Here is a 19,922-nt window from a genome sequence, read left to right as displayed (position 1 = left end):
TACATATTCGGGTAATATCACTTATTATTCACCAAATAAATTATGACAGTAAAAAATCATCTGAAGAAGGGAAGGGAGAAAACCAAACTGAATTTGGTAAAAATTAATTTATATAGATGTTAGTACCATCTATATATACTCTAATCAGAACTATACTTAAAAAAACAAATTCACTAAAACCTAGGAAAATAAAATAAGTTAGTCTTTCATAATAATTTTAATGTAACATCCTATCATAAATTATTTCATTTTCATTTATTTTCTTCAAAGGATTGCTATATAATCATTAAAAATAATTTAACACAAACATGAAGAAATATTAGTGAAAAATTATGCAATATCTATTTAAAAACTAATATGAAAAAGCAAAAACTGCTATATTAGGCTCATGTGACTATATCTTCCAACAAATATTCCTACCTATGTGTATATACATAAGTGGGTATACATAAATTTATGAAATGAGTTTTATTTAGTTTTGAAAAATAAGATATTCCATGTGTTATTAACTGAAGAAACCCAGTTGCAAAATCAGGAATAGCAATCACAGTTCCATATAATTATAAACATCAAGAGTGTCTCTATCCCCAATAGATTTCTTAGGTCCTTCTAGGAATCAATAATACATATGCTATATTTTCTCTCTAATCATCTAATAAATGTCTTTAGTCACTTTTAGGATTAACACAAAAGTATGTAAGTTTCTGATTACGTCCTTCAAAGCACAAAAATCTCATTTTTAAATTAGCATAGTAAGTAGGAACTGTTCAAAGCATACTCTCCGCAGGTCTCATTACATACTCCCTTAAACTACAGTATCAGGTTCAAATGGCTGAGCTTCCTAAGTAGAGTTCTTCTAACAGAAAGGACTTTCAAAGTTTTGAAGGGAATATACATTAATTAGATCTACAATAACTATACTCATTTATCTAAATCATTATGATCTTATTATCTACTGTAGATAAGAAATAAAGGTACCCCCAAAAAGTAGTCATCTCTAGCAAAAAAAGACAAAAAAAAAAAGAATATGTTACCTATCTAGATACATCCCTACCCAAAGTGCCCCACTGCAACCTTGAAAAAAGTCTATAATTCAGAGAAACGAAACACCATAAGCTCTTGCTGCCTGACAAACACATAATTCAAGAACCACCACTACTCTAGGCATTTTGAGTATACTTTTAAGCTTTCTAGGAATACCACATATGTATAATCAATGGTTTTAAATCATAACTTGATAAAAACAGGCCTTAAAATTTTGTCCTCAAGTCTATGTGAATTATTTGCAATAAACAGGTGAATTAGTTGCAATAAAGAAAACACTCAGTGTTGTGAATAATCAAAGTAACACATAATATCAAAACAACAAATGTCTGGTCTGGAATGAAGTGCATCCCCTGTATGCATATGCACTAGTGCAAAGCAACTGAAAGATGTTCTAAGTGGGTGTAGAATGTCTGTCCTATGATACAGAGCTCTCTGTAGTAATCATTTCACATATAAATCACAAGTTCCTTCTTTTTAATGCTAGAAAACTTAGCTGTCTATTGTAATAGAACTCTATTTAATATCACAGTGTAACTTACTCAGGAGATGGAACAGGAGCTGAAACAGGAGTTGATTCAGGCATTTTAGGTGCAGTTGTGGCAGTGGCATTCTCAGATATACTTTTATTTCCTATTTTAAGAAAGATGCCCATGTTGAGTTCAATTTAAAAAGCTGTACCATGAAAATATTTTATTATAACAAATAAAGAAATTTAATTTCTTGGAGGTGGAGAAAAAAGTCAAACAGGTTTGCTTTCTGCAGACTTTTTTTTGGTAAATCAAAGTTCTTTTAGAAAGAAATGATCATATACGATCACAATTACAGTTAATAACTATTATTTCTAAATTTCTCAGATAATTAAAGGAGGTCAGGTGACTGAATTTTCTATAATCTTAAATGATTAATATGCCTTCTAGATAGTAAAAGAAGTATGAAAGAAAATGAGAAAAAATAAATGGGTCATTTCAAGTGTGCACTTGGAACTAAGCATTTTAAAAACAAAAAAAAAGCAAAATTTTTTCCTCCTTGGTATTAATATTTTTATTTGCCATTCTGTTAAGAAAAAATGGCTTTCTAAATCAAGTAGGTATTTGAAACATAAAAGGAAGTATCATTAAGACATAAAAAACTCAGTAAGAGATATGGAATAAATTATTACTATTACAGCAGGGAAGAGACAAAAAACAAATACATGAATTTTGTGTCGACAAGATTCTTTTATTAAAAAAAAAGAACTTGCAAAATTCAAATAATGAATAATAGAAGACTGGGAAGTTCCTTTTAATTATTTCTATATTTCTAAATGAAAAATCAAATTTTCTTGGCTCATTACTTAATCTTCCTTACTAGAAGGATCCCTGGAGTAGCAACTACTTAAAAGACCCATAAAATGATCAGGTACCTTCTGTCAGGTCTTCAGTTTTTGCTCCCAGAATATTAGCAGCAATATTCACCATATTTAGAATGGCATCTAAAACAAAATTCAATCAGAAAAAAATACCAATATACCTAAATATTTCCATAAAAGTCAATATCAGAAAGTCAAAAAATTATTGATAATGATCTTTTTGTGTTTTTTGACTGGTTACCCTTTTATTCACCTGACTACTTAAAATCGAATATAGGACCTGAGTAAATTTCAGCCAAAAGCAGAGTAAAAATCTGAATTTTTATGCTAAGAAATTTTAAATATAAAAGTACTTTTGTAAAGTTTCCCCAAACCTTTTACCAAAACACTGTCTTCAATTTACTAGAAAATTTAAGTAAAACTCAACATATGGCCTGTACTGGGGCAGGGAAAAAAATGTGATAACCAAAATTCCTATTTTATAGAAAAACCTGTTTTCTTTTAAAAGGCTCTACAGTTTAAAACAAACAAATAAAAGATTTCCTAATTGAGTGATTATCACAGGTAAAAATAAATAAAGCAGGGAGGTTATTCAAAGAAAAATAGAAAATATTTGTTATCTTCAACTAATAGCATGTCTTATCTATGGTAATATGGTTAAATTCCAAATGGATACTGCACAGAATCAAATTGATGACTTTTAAAAACTCATTGGCCAAAATGACAATGTTTGTGGTTTATAAAGCATACAAATTCTTTTGTGAATTGAGTGGGGATGGGTATGGGACAGAGGAATTAAAAGTCAAAGTCATAAAATAAAGTGTTTAGGTAGAGATATTTGCATACTTGCTAATCCTCCCTCTCTTTCCAAGGATATTTGAGTGATAAGCAAAAGTGGGTATAAACCTCTATACAAACAGATATATTTGTATATGAGGGTCACAAAATAGCAGAAATTTCTAAAAATCTTGTGCTTAGAACAGAAAGGCTTCCTTCCAGTAACATTATTCAGTTTCAAGTGAAATTCACTTCCATTCCCAATCTAATCTTCGAAATTCCACTAGAAGTTAATTCTTTGATATCAGTTCCTCCTTCTATTAAAATACTAAAATATGACAGAAGCTACATATTAAGTCTCCTAAATTATTTCTATCTTAGTCTCCTTTCCTAAGAGATCCATGGGGTTTCCATCACACTTTCGATGAAAACCAGAGATGTAAAAAGTAGGAAACTACCCAAGGGAAGAATATCTTGTATATCAGGAAGGTTGACAGAAAGTCAGATGCTATCGCATGGAGCTGATCCTGTAAATAAGAGAGGAGATCCAAAAACACTTGGAGTTATTTTTTGGAGGGCAGGCCCCTTGTAGTACAGGCTTTTCCACTAGTTCAGTGTTCTAGGAAACCTCAGCATCAGTGTACCAGCTAGCTTTGCTGTGAGAGGCTACATTTGGCTTCAGTGAATTTTTTTTTTAGATTCTTTCAATGCATTTGCCCATTTCATGGTGGTTGACTTATGAGCACACCTGCCCACACCCCATCCCCCACATGACTCCCATGCCCCACCCTCCCTATTCACCTGATCTCACCCCAGCAACATTTTTCTGTTTCCCTAGACAAAAAAAAGACCTCAAAGGAAAATGTTTTGCTGATATGGAAAAGATGAAACAAAAAAGGGCAGAAGCACCTAACAGCATCAAAAATGATGAGTTCAAAAACTGTTTTGAGCAGTGGAAAAGCATCTCAATAGGTGTACTGCATCAAACAGCGAGTACTCTGAAGGTGACGAAAGTTTAAACATGCAAGAACATACAATTTTCTATAAATAAATTTCAGATTTTTGGGGTTCCCCTCTCGTATATGTTTTAGAATGGGAGAAAGTAGTAGGAGATTTTAGATTGCTTGAAAAGTGATGGCTAGGAAACAGTTACAGTTTTAATTTTCACGTAAGTATGATTCTATACTCTGAAAGACAACAATCGAGTAGTGGTACTTTGTTTCTAATCATTAGTATAGCACAAAAGCTTGATATTTGCTACTTTTAAATGTTTAATTGATTTTTTCAATGTACTGCCCTGTGACCTGGCAAACTGGTAAACGGAGAAACGACCTTGGTTTTTACTTAGGTTAAAGAGGTACGGTAACACAAGACAACGACAGAAATGGAAACTCCTTATTTTCTCATAAACCAACGTAAAGTCAAGAATGGAGATTGTTTCCTCATAAACCCACTTCTAATACTACAATATTACAAATGATCCTCTACTTACACTGCCATCTCAGGTTTGTTCGAAACTGACTGCTTCACAAACCCAAATTGTGGGATCAACAGTTTATGCTCTTGTGTACTACAAAGCAAGATTTTACCACAAATTTCAACTTTGGGGGCATTTATTATTTTAAAAAATTCAAGAAAACAACTCATGTTAATATGTGTAAGGAAATTAGCTTTAGAGTACTGTTTTGTTTTGTTTTTTTAACTCAGAAAACCAGGTGAGAGAGTGAACGCAGTCCCCCACTACACCAAAGTATGCGGTAGAGTTTCCCACATTTGGGGGAAATCACAGGAGTCAGCACATCCAGAGTGCAATGGATAAGCCTCAACCTGAGAAAACCACCTTCATGATCATGGTATCTCCCCTGCCAGGTAAGTATTTAATCTAACTTTTAACACTAGAACCCACAATAAAAAAAAAATTATACCATCCACTCTTTTAACATACCATCATCATCATTTCAAGGAACTTGGTAACAAAAGCAAAATTTAGCAAATTTCTCAGCCCATCTAAACTAAAAGAAATAATTGTCCCATGTTCACAGAACATTGCTTAATATAGTCTTTTTTTTTAATTTTGAGAGAAAACAGTATTGTGAATATTTTATTCTAACCATTCTCAATTTGCATCTAAACACGTGACAGCTTATCACCAAGATAATCTGGTCAATAAAAAGCTTTCACAATAGCTAAAGTAATAACTTTGAATATAGTGGCAACTAGAGATAATGGTCCCTAATTTCTTCTGGACTAGTCAACTCCTTTATTTTGAGGGCAACTTATTCATCCCATCTCATTCCCTTAGGAATGAAATTTTCCTACGGACCAAATATCTCCATGTTATTACTCAGTCCTCAGTATACCAATGGCCCTTTTTAATATTGAAAACAAACCTCTGTCCAGGTTGCTGAGGCTGAAGAGTTTATACCTATGCTACAACATAGCATAATTAACTAAAAACTATTCCCTCCTATATGTACTACCTCTAAAGCATGCCCATTTCCATTTTCTATGGTCCTTCTAGGACCTATATATTCATATGTATTTTTACTTACTTACATATGTATATTTATATAAACATATTTCATGAGTTAAAACAAAAACTACATTTTTTTCTTAAATATGTACATGTCTACCTTTAGCAGATATGGTTTTAGCAGATTTTAACGAAATACAGATCTAAGAGCAAAGACAGATTTGCATGAATTTCACAGTAGGCAGCAGTCTGGCAAATTCACCTGACAAAGCACAGGGAAAGAAGAATGATATGAAGAATTCTTGTTGATGTATAAGATTTAAATGTTTTAGTTCAAGAATGTAAACAAAAGAATCAGGCAAAAGAGTTGCCAAAACTGACAAATACACAAAGGCAAGAATGCTGCTCTAAGACGGTAGCTTCTCCATTTTTAGCAGTTAAATAAGTTGTATAATGTTAAGAATGTCTAAATACGCAGTGTGCATGCTCTTTGACACCCAAGTCTCATCAGAAGCAACGTACTCTGGTGACATATATTTCCTATAACTAATTAGTAAACAGCAAAAAGAAAAAGGAATTTCTATGAAGATTAAAGCCACAGAATTCTATTTTATAAACACTGTGTACGTATTTAAAATAATTTTTAAAAATTACATTCAAAATATCCAAGCTAAACTTGGATATTCTCATGCCAGAGACGAGCTCTATGGCCTGACTCTAGTCTTATTTATTCCTTAAAGTTACAAGGACACAGATGCAGAAGGAAACAGTGCTAGGCCATGTAGTTTTATGACACCAGTCTTATCATGCAGCTCCCACATGCTGCTCTGCCTCTCTTGTTCTGAAACTTCCAAAGGTAGAGATCATTTTAAACCTCATTCTCCACACTTAGACTCAGCTGACATCCTTCCATTCATCTTGTCTCACTATACAAATTCTTTCAACACCCAGAATTCACTAGAATTTCACTGACGCCTTAGTAGTGAGAGATGTAATTACAAACAGGATGTCCTCCAATGGTTAGGATTTAATGGTGACTAGGAGGTAATCCTGTAGGAAGATAGAAAAAAGAAAACCCAGAATACCAAGAGTTTTCCTTCACCTAAAACTATGGTTAAGACGTTATTACTTCCATAAGATGCCCTCTCCTTTCTAGTAACTATCAGAAGCTAGAGATCTTTTAGTCTGGGGCTATTTTCTGACCTCATAAAATAGTGATGCTACCTCAGAGCTAATTCAGTATTGAGCTACATAAGTGGCAGAAAATTACTGTTATGTAACATACAGAATTAATACAAATTTAAGAACACAAGCAACAAAGTTAATATCCAGACAGACAAAATAGCATCATTTCTTTCACTTCTAAAAAAATTATATCCCATAGCAGTAATGAGACACCTATTTTTATATCATCATCAACTACATAGCTAAAGATTTTATTTAAAAGTAATCACAAATATCTAAAAAGTCAGACACCTAACAACAAAGTAAACCCAAGTATATAAAACCAATATGTGCCTGTAATCCTGCACCTTTGGGAGGCTGAGGTGAGTGGATTGCCTGAGCCCGCGGGTTCGAGACCCGCCTGGGCAGCGAGACCTCATCTCTACAATAAATCAAAAAATCAGCCGGGTGTGGTAGCACATGACTGTAATTCCAGCTACTCGGAAGGCTGAGGTGGAAGGATCGCCGGAGCCCAGCAGGCGAGGCTGCGGTGGCTGGGAGCGGCCACTGCACTCCAGTCTGAGTGACCAAGTGAGACTCCAACTCAAAAAAAAAATAATAAAATAAAATAAAACTGATATGTAACAAAGCTGAGTATTTTTAATCAAGAAGAATTCTCCTCCTGACATTTTTAACACTCTTCTTCTCATCCCTTACAAAGTTCACTGAAGTACACATATTCCTCTATGGAGGGAAAGAGGGGAAAAAGGATAGAAAAGGTAAGATGAAAAAAAAGAAAACTGACTCTTAACTCCATATACTGTGGTTATACAAAATATCTACCTAAATATATGCACTACTGGTTGAATATCTAAGAGTCATCAAGTCAGTGTTCTCACCAACAATGGTATCCAAGCAATTCAATTCACTAAGACCAACAATTACAATGCACAAGCAGCCAGTCTTCTACTTTACTAAGATTTATTTTTATTAAATTCAATTATTAATCTCCAAATAAAAAGAAATAACGAATAATCAAAAATAACATTAAAATACACCTACCCACAACCTAACAGTAAAAATAAAATGCCAGGTGGGAAATGGTCTTCTTAGTCTATCACTAGGTTTGGGTACTACATTAGAATGACAACAAACTAAACAACCAAGTTCTTAGTCACTGTTTCTTTAGTTTACAAGGAGTATATTATTATTACTAATATTGTTATTAGTACTCCATTTATTATGGATAGACAAGCCTTTATATTTTGTAATCAAATTGGAAACTAGCCATATTCATAGATTAATGAGTCCTCATTCATTAAGATTTTACTGATGTATGACTTTTTCAATAATTCTTTCCCCAAGGAAATTCACAGCCCTTTCTTCACTATAAGGAATTTGCCCAAAATACGAGTGCTTAATTAGAGTAGAAGAAACACCTTTATTATGCTTGCATTTTCCTCTCTCCTCTCTGCTTTTATCATTCTTCCTATTTCATTTCAAAACTCAGTATCTTTGATTTCAACTCAAAGTTCAACACTGAGAGAAGCAGTCTCCTAAATGATACTGTGACAAAATGTTCAGTGAAAAAGTTGAGAAATACTTTAGTACCAAAAATAGGAAAAGCTCAAAATACTCACTTGTAGCTGAACCAAGAAGATTTTTTGAAGATTTATCCTCCCCAGTATTATAATCCAGTGGATAATCTGTTTAAAGAGAAAATAAAAGTAATTATGCTAAGAACTAGCTCCAATAATATTATGTACAAAAGCTCAAATTATGTCTTGCCAAAGTCAGCTGACATTTAAAACATTTTATAATAAACATGAGTTGCACACCTAAAACACGTTCACAATAAGAAAATAAGATTCAGAAGCTATTAACAAACAGATGTAAACCAAGGAAAATAACTGTAACGCTTACCAAAATTTTAATAACATATATAAGACTCTCATTCAAGTTTTCAATAATACTTTACCAACTATTAGTCAATGTCTTAATTTCACTTATTGGAAATGAAGGAAAGAAAAAATTTAGTTTTCAAATTATGGCTTAAGACACCTTAAAATAAGGAATTAAAGTAGAAATAAAGACTGTCATAAAACCTTCCTCTACCTCGTCAGGCTCACAGGAATTTCTCAAAGGCTCAGGCCTTAATGTGCTTCCTCTTAGACTTATGGCAAATCAAAGAAATTCATGCTCATTTCTAGGATTTCAGTTACCTTATGAGTTTAACAGGTTTGGGGACCTGGCAGAGGGATATAATCATCATTTATAACACTGATGTTATGGAAAGAAGTTTCAGTTAAAAATAACTGACTAATAAGTTTGGAACACAGTACAAATACAAAACAAAAACTTGTTATTATAGTTAAAACATACTGTAAGTCTATAGACAACAGTCATAAACCCATCCACTATTATTAGACTATTTAAAGTTAAAAAATATATATGTAACAGTTACTTATTTAAAGTCACCTACCATAGTCCTCATCAAATAGTTCTTGACGTTCTGAGTGATACTGGGAATCAGCAATCTCTTCATATTCTTCCACCATGCTAGTGCCGAATACCCTATTAACAACAACTTCATTAAAGACTTCCAAAACAAAACAGAGTTAAGACTCACCTCTTCACAATAAATGACATACATCAATTTTAGTCATGTTTTGAGGACCACTGGCTTTTGGAATCCAAAATAATGGCAGTTTCTTACATTTTAGTCATCTAATGTTTCCATTAAAATGTAAAACTATTCTATTTGATGCATTTAGAAATATAATGATCAAGTTTTTATGATCATCAGTATAGGAAGCAAGTTGAACCAAACCCATAAAATGAAGTTTAATTTTTAACAGAGGTTATTTTGACATTTTTCCAAAATGCAGTCTAGAGAAAGGTTTCACAGTTTATGTTTCTATGATATTAGCTTCACATAAGAGAAAATTATTTCTTCATTTTAAATACATAAGGATTTCTGTATATCAATTTGTTTTTTTTTGAGTTGGAGTCTCACTCTGTCGCCCAGACTGGAGCGCAGTGGCTGCTCCCGGCCACCGCAGCCTCGACCTGCTGGGCTCTGGTGATCCTTCCGCCTCAGCCTTCCCAGTAGTCGGAATTACAGTCATGTGCTACCACACCCAGCTGATTTTTTTTTTTTTTTTGATTTATTGTAGAGATGAGGTCTCACTGCCCAGGTGGGTCTCAAACCCACGGGCTCAGGCAATCCACTCACCTCAGCCTCCCAAAGGCACGGGATTACAGGCTGAGCCACTGAGCCAGGCTTGTATATCATTTTTAAAAAGCACTTAGTAAATGTATTTTGTTCACCATTACCTTATAAGGCTTAATGGGCAAAAGTGCTCTGATCCAAAATGTGATACCAACTCCACCTAAAGAATAAAAGCACACAAAATGGGAAGCCAGCAGAGTACATATAAGATTATTTAACAATATACTCAGTTTTTTCATTATAACATTTCTAAAAATAAAGTCCTCATTTCCCCAAAAGTCAATATTTGCAAGATTTTTATAATGCATTAATATGCCATGCCCTGTTATTCAATATTGCAAAAGAGAAGGTTGCTAACCTTTATGTACTTGATGAACATCTGAAGCGAGAGAAAGGAAAAGAAGAAGAAATCAGTTCCAAAGTCTAGATAACATGCCATAAGAAACTTTAAATATAAATTATGTTGTATAATTAAAGTACAGAAAGCAACGTATTGAGATGGGTAACATCGTAGTATCCTTAATTCGTTGCAGAAATCAAAGCAATGATTTAAATTTTTACCATTACAACTAGAGAGTATAATCAAAATAACTCATGAAATATATTAATTTTAAGGTCATAAAGTCAACTAATCTACACTTCATTGCTGTTATTGTATGTATCTGTTAAATACGAATGCATTCTAAAAGTAACAGATAGTATCTAGAAACAATCTATCTGTCTTAGATTACTCTAAATATTACAAATCTGTATCATGTATATGCCTTCATATGCATGTATATATTGATATATGTAGATATCCATATGTATATATTCTATGGATATACATACTGATAAAAAGGTTAATTAGTATATTATGAAATGATATTTATATGTGAATAATATTGTATATAAGTTGTTTCAGGGAAAGCATGAATTTTTAGTAGGCTATGTTATTTCTAGTATAACTTACAAAGTGAAAGACAGATATTAATTCACTTTTAAAATGCAAGTTATTAAAAAGTAGTTAGATTCAGGTTTAGTTTACTTAGGATAAGAAAACCTCGTGTAAAGTTTTACAGTATTTGTTTGTTTTGTTTTTTTCGAATCAGAAAAAACACTGACTCTGCCACCCAGGCTGGAGGGCAGTGACATGATCACTGCTCACCGCGGCCTTTACTTCCTGGGCTCAGGTGATCCTTCCACTTCAGCCTCCCCAAGGAGACAGGACTACAGACATGCACCATCACACCTGGCTAATTTTTTAAAAAATTGTTACTCTTTGTAGAGACGATATCTCACTATGTTGCCTAGGCCGATCTCGAACTCCTGGCCTCAAGGGATCCTCCTGCCTTGGCCTCCCAAAGTCCTGGGATTACAGGCATAAGCCACTGTGCCCAGTCTAATATTTGATATTATAAAACGATAATCAGGCCAGGTGCGGTGCCTCATGCCTGTAATCTCAGAATTTTGGGGGACCTAGGCGAAAGGGTCACTTGGGCCCAGGAGTTCAAGACCATCCTGAGAAACATAGCAAGACCCCATCTATACAAAGAATAAAAAATTTAGCTGGACATGGTGGCACACATCTGTAGTCCCAGCTCTTGGGAGGCTGAAGTGGAAGGATCACCTGTGTCCACGAGTTCAAGACTGTGGTGTACTGTAATCATTCCACTGCACTCCAGCCTGGGTGAGAAAGAAGACCTCAACTCAAAAACAAAAATGATAATCAGAACATAAAAGTGTTTTGTTTTTAGACCCAATTGTACCAGAGGGTTTGTTTTTTTTAAATAGAACTAATCTTCAAAATGCTCTATAGTCTCCCACCATAAGAGCGTACCACTGCACTCCAGCCTGGGCGACAGAGTGAGACTGCAACTCAAAAATAAAAATAAAAAAAGAGAGAGAATAAGGTAGAAGGTAGAAAGTTTTACAGGTCATATTTTATGCTGCAAATAAAATACTCTTCCATTACAACGTAGATGGTGTACAGGATGATTCTTAAAACTACTCTATTACATGGGAGTTGTTTTACTTGCAAAATTAAATATAATTACTTGGCAGATTATTTTTAACACTTTTTTCTCTACACAGTATAGAAAGTATACTATATAAAATGCCACTAAATAATTGCTTCAGTATTCATTTTAAAAGAAATTGAAGATGTTCCTTCATTTTTTTGAACTCTTGAATTATTAACTGCGAATATCAACTGTATTTGTAAAATAGAATTTAGCATTTTTGTACTGAGATTAAGAATACTACAAGTTTATCCATTGATAGAAGTCAATTTAATACATGCTTTAAATGAAGACAATAAAATCTCAGAAGGCAAAAATTAGGTAGTGCTAAGTTCTCATGTTTAAAGAAGAAAGGAAAGAAATCAGAACTGCTGGCATTCCAAAAGATCTTATTATTAAAATACAACACTACTTTAAGGTATGGTCATTATTTTAAAGGAAAAAAAGGGCAGGAAGAGTAAAACCTTCCCCAATTTTGTCTAAATCCAATACAAGAATGATTGATTAGTTGGTGAAAGAAGCAGCAGAACACTGAATATCAGTATTTAAATGTCCTCTTTATTTGAAACTGGTATTTTGGACATAGAATTACAATGCCAAATAAATGGTTAAAACTGAAATTATCTATAATAAAAATTAGATTCTATTAAGAAAACAGACCTCCTATAACAACTTCAGTGATTAGCAACAATTTGGGTTTCAAAATAGAAATACTGTTAAGATAACATTTTGCATAAAGATTCAAAAAATTTTAAGAGTTATAAGAATTATAATTTGGAATTTTGTCAGAGCCACAAATAACAAAAAACTGGCCTAGGTCTCCAGTGATACAAAAGGGAATGTAGTAGACATTTGCCTCATAAAATAATATATCCAGGTAAGAACCATTTTTATTAAATGGTACAATATAGTTAATATCCTCTTAATTTTTCTGACTTCTAAATAGATGAGGTGCATAAAGTATGAATAACAGGTATGTTTTCATTATAGAACATAGAACCGTAACATTACCTTCACGTATTTCGCATACATCTGTTCATCTAAAGGGAAACTTTGGACATTCCGCTCATCTCTGCCATGAAAAGTACCCAGCTTAATCCATTTATTTGTAGGATATCTAGAAAGCATAAAATATAAAATTTTTTAAATTACAGACATATCAAGAAGTTCAATCACATTTTCAAAAAATATCCTGTACATTTTTTTGCTCTCCAGATGAACACACTTAACACAGTTAAAATATATCCGGTTCCTGAGTTAAATATTTCTTTTCCTACTAAAATGATCAGTTACTCCTTACTGGGAAAGAATATTTAAAAAAAAAATCATACCATTAACAAAAGTAGGACCAGTATTGCTTCTTGAATTTGAGAGGGCTACCTGGAGGTTTTAAAACAGAGAGTAGCCAAGAGATTGTCTTGGAAGAAGATGGCACAACTCTTAATATACTAACAAGTGTGTGATAATGTCAAGTATAAATACAAGTAGTGGTGAAAAGAAAAATCAGGGGGAAAAAAAACACTCCACAATCATATCTGAATGTGATATATGTCTCCTTTAAAAGAGAAACTACTTTGAAAGTCTAAAACTATTATTTCTATTTATTGCAACATTTAAAGAACTCTCAAAAACAATGACCTCTCTTTTCTCACATAAAAAAATAAAAAACACTTTACTTGTCAAAGCTGTATATGTTCATTTGACATATAAGAAAATTGCAGCCTAGAGAAAAAGGAAGTAGTCTGAGCAAGGTTAGTGGCAGAAAAATAGATGCAATCCTCAAGAAATCTTGAGAACTGATTTTAAAAACTGTATATATGCAATGCTGAGTATGAGATGGAAGAAGAAACTCCAGGAAAACCCTTAATGATCAACGATAAAAGAACAGCTACATGAACAATAGTGTCCTACATGGCATATCATGGGCACTCACAAAAAGTATTTATGGAATAATTAAATACCTCCACTGAAGGAAAAATACTGAGTACACATTAAAAATGGTATGTTTAAAAGACAAAATAATATTCTGAGGACGTAAGAAGTAAAAGTTTTATTGGATAAATAAATAAATGCATAGAAAATACTGGAAGGAATATATTAAAATGCTAACAATGGCTTTTTATAGTTGATGGAATGCAGTTCTGTTCCAAATACCTTACAATATGTCTATTTCTTTTATAGTAAGGTTTCAGAACACACTTTAACAAAAATACACCTCAGAGTATGAAATGAAGCACCTTCAACATGCATGTTTTTAATAACTAAAAAAAGTGTTTGGAAGCAATAGAGCATAATGATTAAAAGTAGGCACTCTACATTTGAAACTTGCTTCTCTAACTCACAAGTCATGTGAGCTGGACAAGCTACTTAACCTCCCTTTGCCTATTTACTCACCTTATAAGGAAATAATATCATACGGTTGTCTTGTAGAAAACATTATATGAGCTGACAAAAGTGATTAAAATAGTCTATATCACAGATTAAAATAGTCTATATCACAGCATTATCACAGATATTAAAATTAAAAAATAAAATGAAGTCAAAAGAATGACCACATTCGTTTTTATTCCAGAGATCTAACACAGACTCTATAGAAATCAGCTTCAGAATTTACCTGTCACTGATAGAAACCAGAAAATCTTTAGGAGTAGATGAAAACAATTCATAATTTGCAATATCAAGCTGTTTTACTTGAATTGGTTCACAAAGTTCAATAACAAACCTTCAAAAAGAACACAAGACAATTATTTATATAAACCAACATAAAGTAAGTTTGTATTCAACATATTAACAGTTTGTATAAACCAGACTTCCAATTAAAAGTTATTCATTAAAATGTAAAGAAAGGATGAGGATTTGTAGTCCGAGTTATCTATAAAGGAAATTCTTTAAGCATTTCCCAAGCATATCAACAGTGAGGAAAAAAATGTAAAAAAAACAAAATGCTGATTTTACTGCATCATTTTTTTTTAAAGATTATCTTTTTAATGACAATGGTCATTCTTAGAAAGGGGATAACAGTCAGTGATAGTGAAAACTGACTAGTCTAGAGATAGCTTGGCATATATGAGGGAGGACCCAAAAAACACTGGAATTTTTTTTTTGGAAGGGCAGGCCCCTTGTAGTACCGGCCTCCCCTGCTAGCTTAAGTGTTTTAGGAACCCATTAGCATCAGCATAACAGCTAGCATGGTTGTAAAATGCTGTGTTCCACTTCAGTGAATTTTTCTTCTGGAGATTCTTTCAACATGTTTGCCCATTTCATGATGGGTGATTTACAAGCACACTTGTCCACACCACCACGCCGAGTGTTCAGCAGTTTTTCCCCAAAAATGGAATGATCCTCATGCCTATTCACCTAGTGGAGCAACTCTTTTTGTTTCCCTGGATGCAAAAGGTCCTCAAAGGGAAATGTTTTGGTCATGTGGAAGAGGTGAAACAAAAACAACAGAAGCACTAAAAGGCATCAAAATTGACGAATTCAAAAACAGTTTTGAGCGGTGGAAAAAGCATCTCAATAGATATACTGCATAAACAAAGAGTACTTTGAAGATGACTGACGTTTAGACATGTAAGAATAAATACACACTTTTTTGCAAATAAATTCCAGGTTTTTTTGGATCCCTCCTCATATACTGTCTTAAAAGTATCACAGTCTTTAATTTATCTCTTAAAATGTATCTTAAGGGCACACGGATTCAGGTGTTCACCCTTGTATATACATTTTGCTATAACAAAGCATAGTTGATAAGAGCTGGGGGGAGGGGAGAAGTCAACTTAAATACTTAGCATAGAGGATTAATAATTTGTGATTTCTCCAGACAATGAAATACTAAGCAGTCATTAAACCTGGCATTAGAAATTGTCATTTCATTTATATAAAATGGAAACTAATTTATAGTAACAGAAAGCAGATCTGTAATTGCTGTGGAGGAGGAGGGTTTGAGAAAAATAAATTACCAAGAGGTGCAAAGAAACTTTTGAAAGCTATAGATATGTCCATTATCTTTACTGTGGTGGTGGTTTCACAGACACATAAATGTCAAAACTTACCAAATTACATAGTACTGTACATGCAGTTTATTGTATGTCAACTATACCCCAATAAAGTTTTTTAAAAATGAAGCTAGGAGCTGATATTTATGAACTTCGGAATGATGTCACAAAATATTGCTGCTTAGAAAAATGCTAAATAAATCAAAAGCATTAATTAACATAGTATTTAATCTTAGCAACAGAACTAAGTCCCAGGAAACAGTAAAAATAAGCAGGTTTCATAGAAAGGCTCACGAAGAAAGGCAAACTAATATTTGCTAAATGCTTACTCTGGGTCAGATATCACACTAGATAATTTATATCCATCCCTTGATTCATTTCTTAACAACCAAACTGTAAGGGTTTTTAATCTTTATTTTATAGAATGACTCAATAAACACCAATAGGCTACTTCACACCTTTCCCTTTTGTCTTTTAGTAACAGAAACCCCCAAGGTGCAGCTGAGCATGTGGCTATCCATCAAAGATTGTATTTCCTAAGCTTGGCCATGTTTCTTAATTGTCAAGGGTCTAGCCAACATGTTATGACAAAAAAAAAAAAGTAAAAGGATTAAAAATATTTAAAAAGAAAAAAGTATATGTAGAAAAGTTATGATTTTCTACGTAGAAATCTCAAAAGAATCTACATATTATTACATATAGTAAAAGAATATAAGTAGCTAGATATAAGATTCATATATAAAAATCAACTGCATTACTGTATACAACAAAATGTAATTTTAGAGAGATATCATGTACAATAGTAACAACAACAAAAAAGTAAGGTACCCAGGAAAAACTTTACAAAAGATATATAATACTTTTATGGAAAAATTTTTAAAATAATAACTTTACTGAAATACCAAAGACAATAAAAAAAGACAGGCCCTATATGGAAAAGAAAATTCAGTATCTGAAAGTCATTTAAAGATTCATCACAATTCCAAACAAGATTCCCATATGAAAATTGGGGAACTCAGAGGGAAAAGTCTAAAATTTATTTTTAAAAAAGCAGAAGTAGAAGAATAGCCAAGTCAGCCCTAACTCACCCTACCAGATATTAAGAGTTATGAGCTAAAGTGTGGTGTTGCTGCAGGTAATGATAAATTGACCAATGATACAGAACAAAAATTCAGAAAAAAAAAACCCATGCATATAAAGGAACTTTATAACAAAGCTAGCATTTTACAACAGAGAGGTGTGTATACATTATTGAATAAACATTATCTAAATAGAAAAATGGAGAAGGAAAATGAATCATTCCTGCACTTCATATAAAAGATAATTCTGGCGTATTAAGCTTGTAACTATAAACTGCAAAATGTTTAAATCCTAGGAAAAAATGCAAGATAATATCTTTGTGATCTCAGGGCAGGGAGAGATCACTGACATTAAAAAAAACAAAACAAAACAAAAAAAACACCCCAACATTAAAAAAAAACTCCAACATTGTAAGACAGATAAACTCAACTACATGAGAATTAAAAGTTTCTTTTCATTGAAAGACACTAGAAAGAAATTGAAAGAACATTCCACAAGCTGGAGAAGATGTGTCACATACATAACTTAAATGGCCTATCCAGAGCTCTACACAATAGTCTAAGTTGTATCTATTGTATAATATAAACTGCTAAGTCATATCTATACTTCTACTAGATAGTAAGAAAAAACTCAGAAATAAATCACGAGGAAACAAAGGAAAATACAAGCATTTCAGAAGAAGAGGAAAAACCAATGGCAAATACATGAAGATATGCTCAGTCTCATCAGGGACCAAGGATTTGCACCTCTCTAGGATACCAGATCTATAGCTCTCAGTCTATCTTATGGAAAAAAAGTTTTTCCAGGATCAGCAGTATCACATAATAGGTGCTCAATAAACATAAAAGCAGTAAAAGAATGGATAAGACTCACTATTCTAAAATGTCTATTATCCCATAAGATTGCTGATATAATTTCAATGAAAATGCCAGCATGACTTTTTTATAGAATTCAACAAGATAATCCTAAACTTTAAAATAAAAAATAAAGAGAAAAGAATAGTTAAGGCTCTTCTGAAGAAGAAGTAGTATATAAACTCACTCTACTAGACATTAAGACTTATAAAGGTATAGTCAGTATGGTCTTACTACACCCTTAGGTGGGTTAACCTATTTAAACCAAGTAAAATCAGTTAAAGATGTTCTTAGGCTCTTTAATTACACAATGAAAAGACATATAAATGGGCATAAAATATACAGTAAACACATAAATACAAATACAATCATATGTCACTTAATGCCAGGGATATATTCTGAGAAATGAACCATTTAGGTGATTTTGTCATTGTGCAATCACAAAGTGGCACTTACAAAATCCCAGATAGTACAAGCTACCTAGGTTATATGGCAAGGCCTATTGTTCCTAGGCTACAAAATTGTACAGTTACTGTACTAAATACTGTAGGCAATTATAACATGATGGTAAGTGTTCAGGTATCAAAACACAGAACAGGTACAGTAAAAATATGATATTATAATCTTACGAGACCACTTTCATACATACAGGCCATTGCTGACTGAAGAAATGTGTCAAGTGGTACATGACTATACATGCTTTCTGGCAGAAACATTAAAATACAAATGGGTAGCTGTGATCACTTATGGTGTAAACCATAATAAAGAAAAATGACTGCTACATATGACTTCCTCCCAGTATGTCTTTGCTTGAAATAGAACATTTTAGAGCATAAAAATTTGAGTTTTCACTCACTAGAGAGGCGGTTACAAATAGAAACAAAAACCCCAGAGAAATACTTTATGATCTCAGATAATTTACTCAAATTCAACTTACACATCAAATTATATAAGGAAAAATTAAGTTTTTAAAACCAAACCTTACTACCCTTAAACAGTTTGGATCATTTTCAAGTTGAATCTAAATAAGCACAGTTCCAAAAGGAGTGGAAGCCAAGAGTAGAAAAGAATAAGCAATATCTTTAAAGTTTAAAAAGTGACTCCTTAAATTAAATATATACATACACACATACACACATATATACAATTTACTCATTTATTCATCCAATCTAGTAAATTAATGTGATGGTGGTGATTTCCTCAGTTCTTTTTTTAAACAGCTGTGTTGTGCAATAAAATCAAGTAATCTAATAAAATTGTTAGCATATCACATATTATTTTCCCCCATATATCTGTTCTTTTTCCTTATTCCTAGTTAATGGAAGAATCATAGATCCATACAATAAAGTCAAAGTCCTGGGAGATTTCTTAGATATCTCTCTCTTCTTAATATCCAATTACTAACCAAGAGCTGCCAATTTTACCTGCTGTAAATGTCTTTCGGATATATTACTCTCCTCTGTATCCAACCTGCCTATGCCTTAAAGTCCCCATTCTTCACCTGGGCTATGACAACAGGTCCCAGACTGGTTTCTCTGTTTCCAATTCCATTCTGTAGGCCATCCTTAGAGGACAAGGCTTCTTAAAATGCCAATGAGATTATGTCACTTTCTTACTTAAAACAAATGCACTTTCATTTCATTCTCCAGTCTTTAAGATAAAGTTCAAACTTTTAAAAACTGGGTATACATAGCATTGGATGGCCTGGTTATAGAGAAACTAGTGCTCCAGCCTCATGTTACACCACTACTCTAGTTGTACGTTTATTCTTGTCACACTTAATAGTCGCCCAGAGAAATGTGTTCTCTTTCTCTTTATTTCTGTCTCTTTATTCTTACAGTTCCTGAAAACCTTTGCTTTCTCATCTATGACTTCCTATTAATCCTTCCAGATTCAGCTCAGGAATTACCTCTTCCAGAAAGCCCTCTCTCATCCCCTTTTGCAGTTATACA

At 32.9% G+C, this 19,922-nt stretch overlaps 1 protein-coding gene across 1 annotated transcript in view; it reads right to left on the bottom strand.

Moving 5' to 3' along the window:
• The window catches only part of SUCO (SUN domain containing ossification factor), a 53,017-nt gene that overhangs the window by 18,705 nt on the left and 14,390 nt on the right, over positions 1-19,922 (bottom strand). Inside the window, exons 9-15 of the mRNA XM_021718843.1 lie at positions 14,656-14,763; positions 13,053-13,158; positions 10,146-10,201; positions 9,292-9,383; positions 8,450-8,515; positions 2,450-2,518; positions 1,587-1,677 (exon numbers count right to left, since the gene is read on the bottom strand). Of these exons, the coding sequence (XP_021574518.1) occupies positions 1,587-1,677; positions 2,450-2,518; positions 8,450-8,515; positions 9,292-9,383; positions 10,146-10,201; positions 13,053-13,158; positions 14,656-14,763 (588 nt within the window). The remainder of the gene's footprint in view (positions 1-1,586; positions 1,678-2,449; positions 2,519-8,449; positions 8,516-9,291; positions 9,384-10,145; positions 10,202-13,052; positions 13,159-14,655; positions 14,764-19,922) is intronic.

This window comes from Carlito syrichta, unplaced genomic scaffold, assembly GCF_000164805.1.
Source record: "Carlito syrichta isolate Samal-C Ts95f unplaced genomic scaffold, Tarsius_syrichta-2.0.1 Scaffold313876, whole genome shotgun sequence".
Taxonomy (NCBI): Eukaryota; Metazoa; Chordata; class Mammalia; order Primates; family Tarsiidae; genus Carlito; species Carlito syrichta.
The sequence above is the reverse complement of the archived record's forward strand: the minus strand, read 5'-3'. Positions and strand labels throughout refer to the sequence as shown.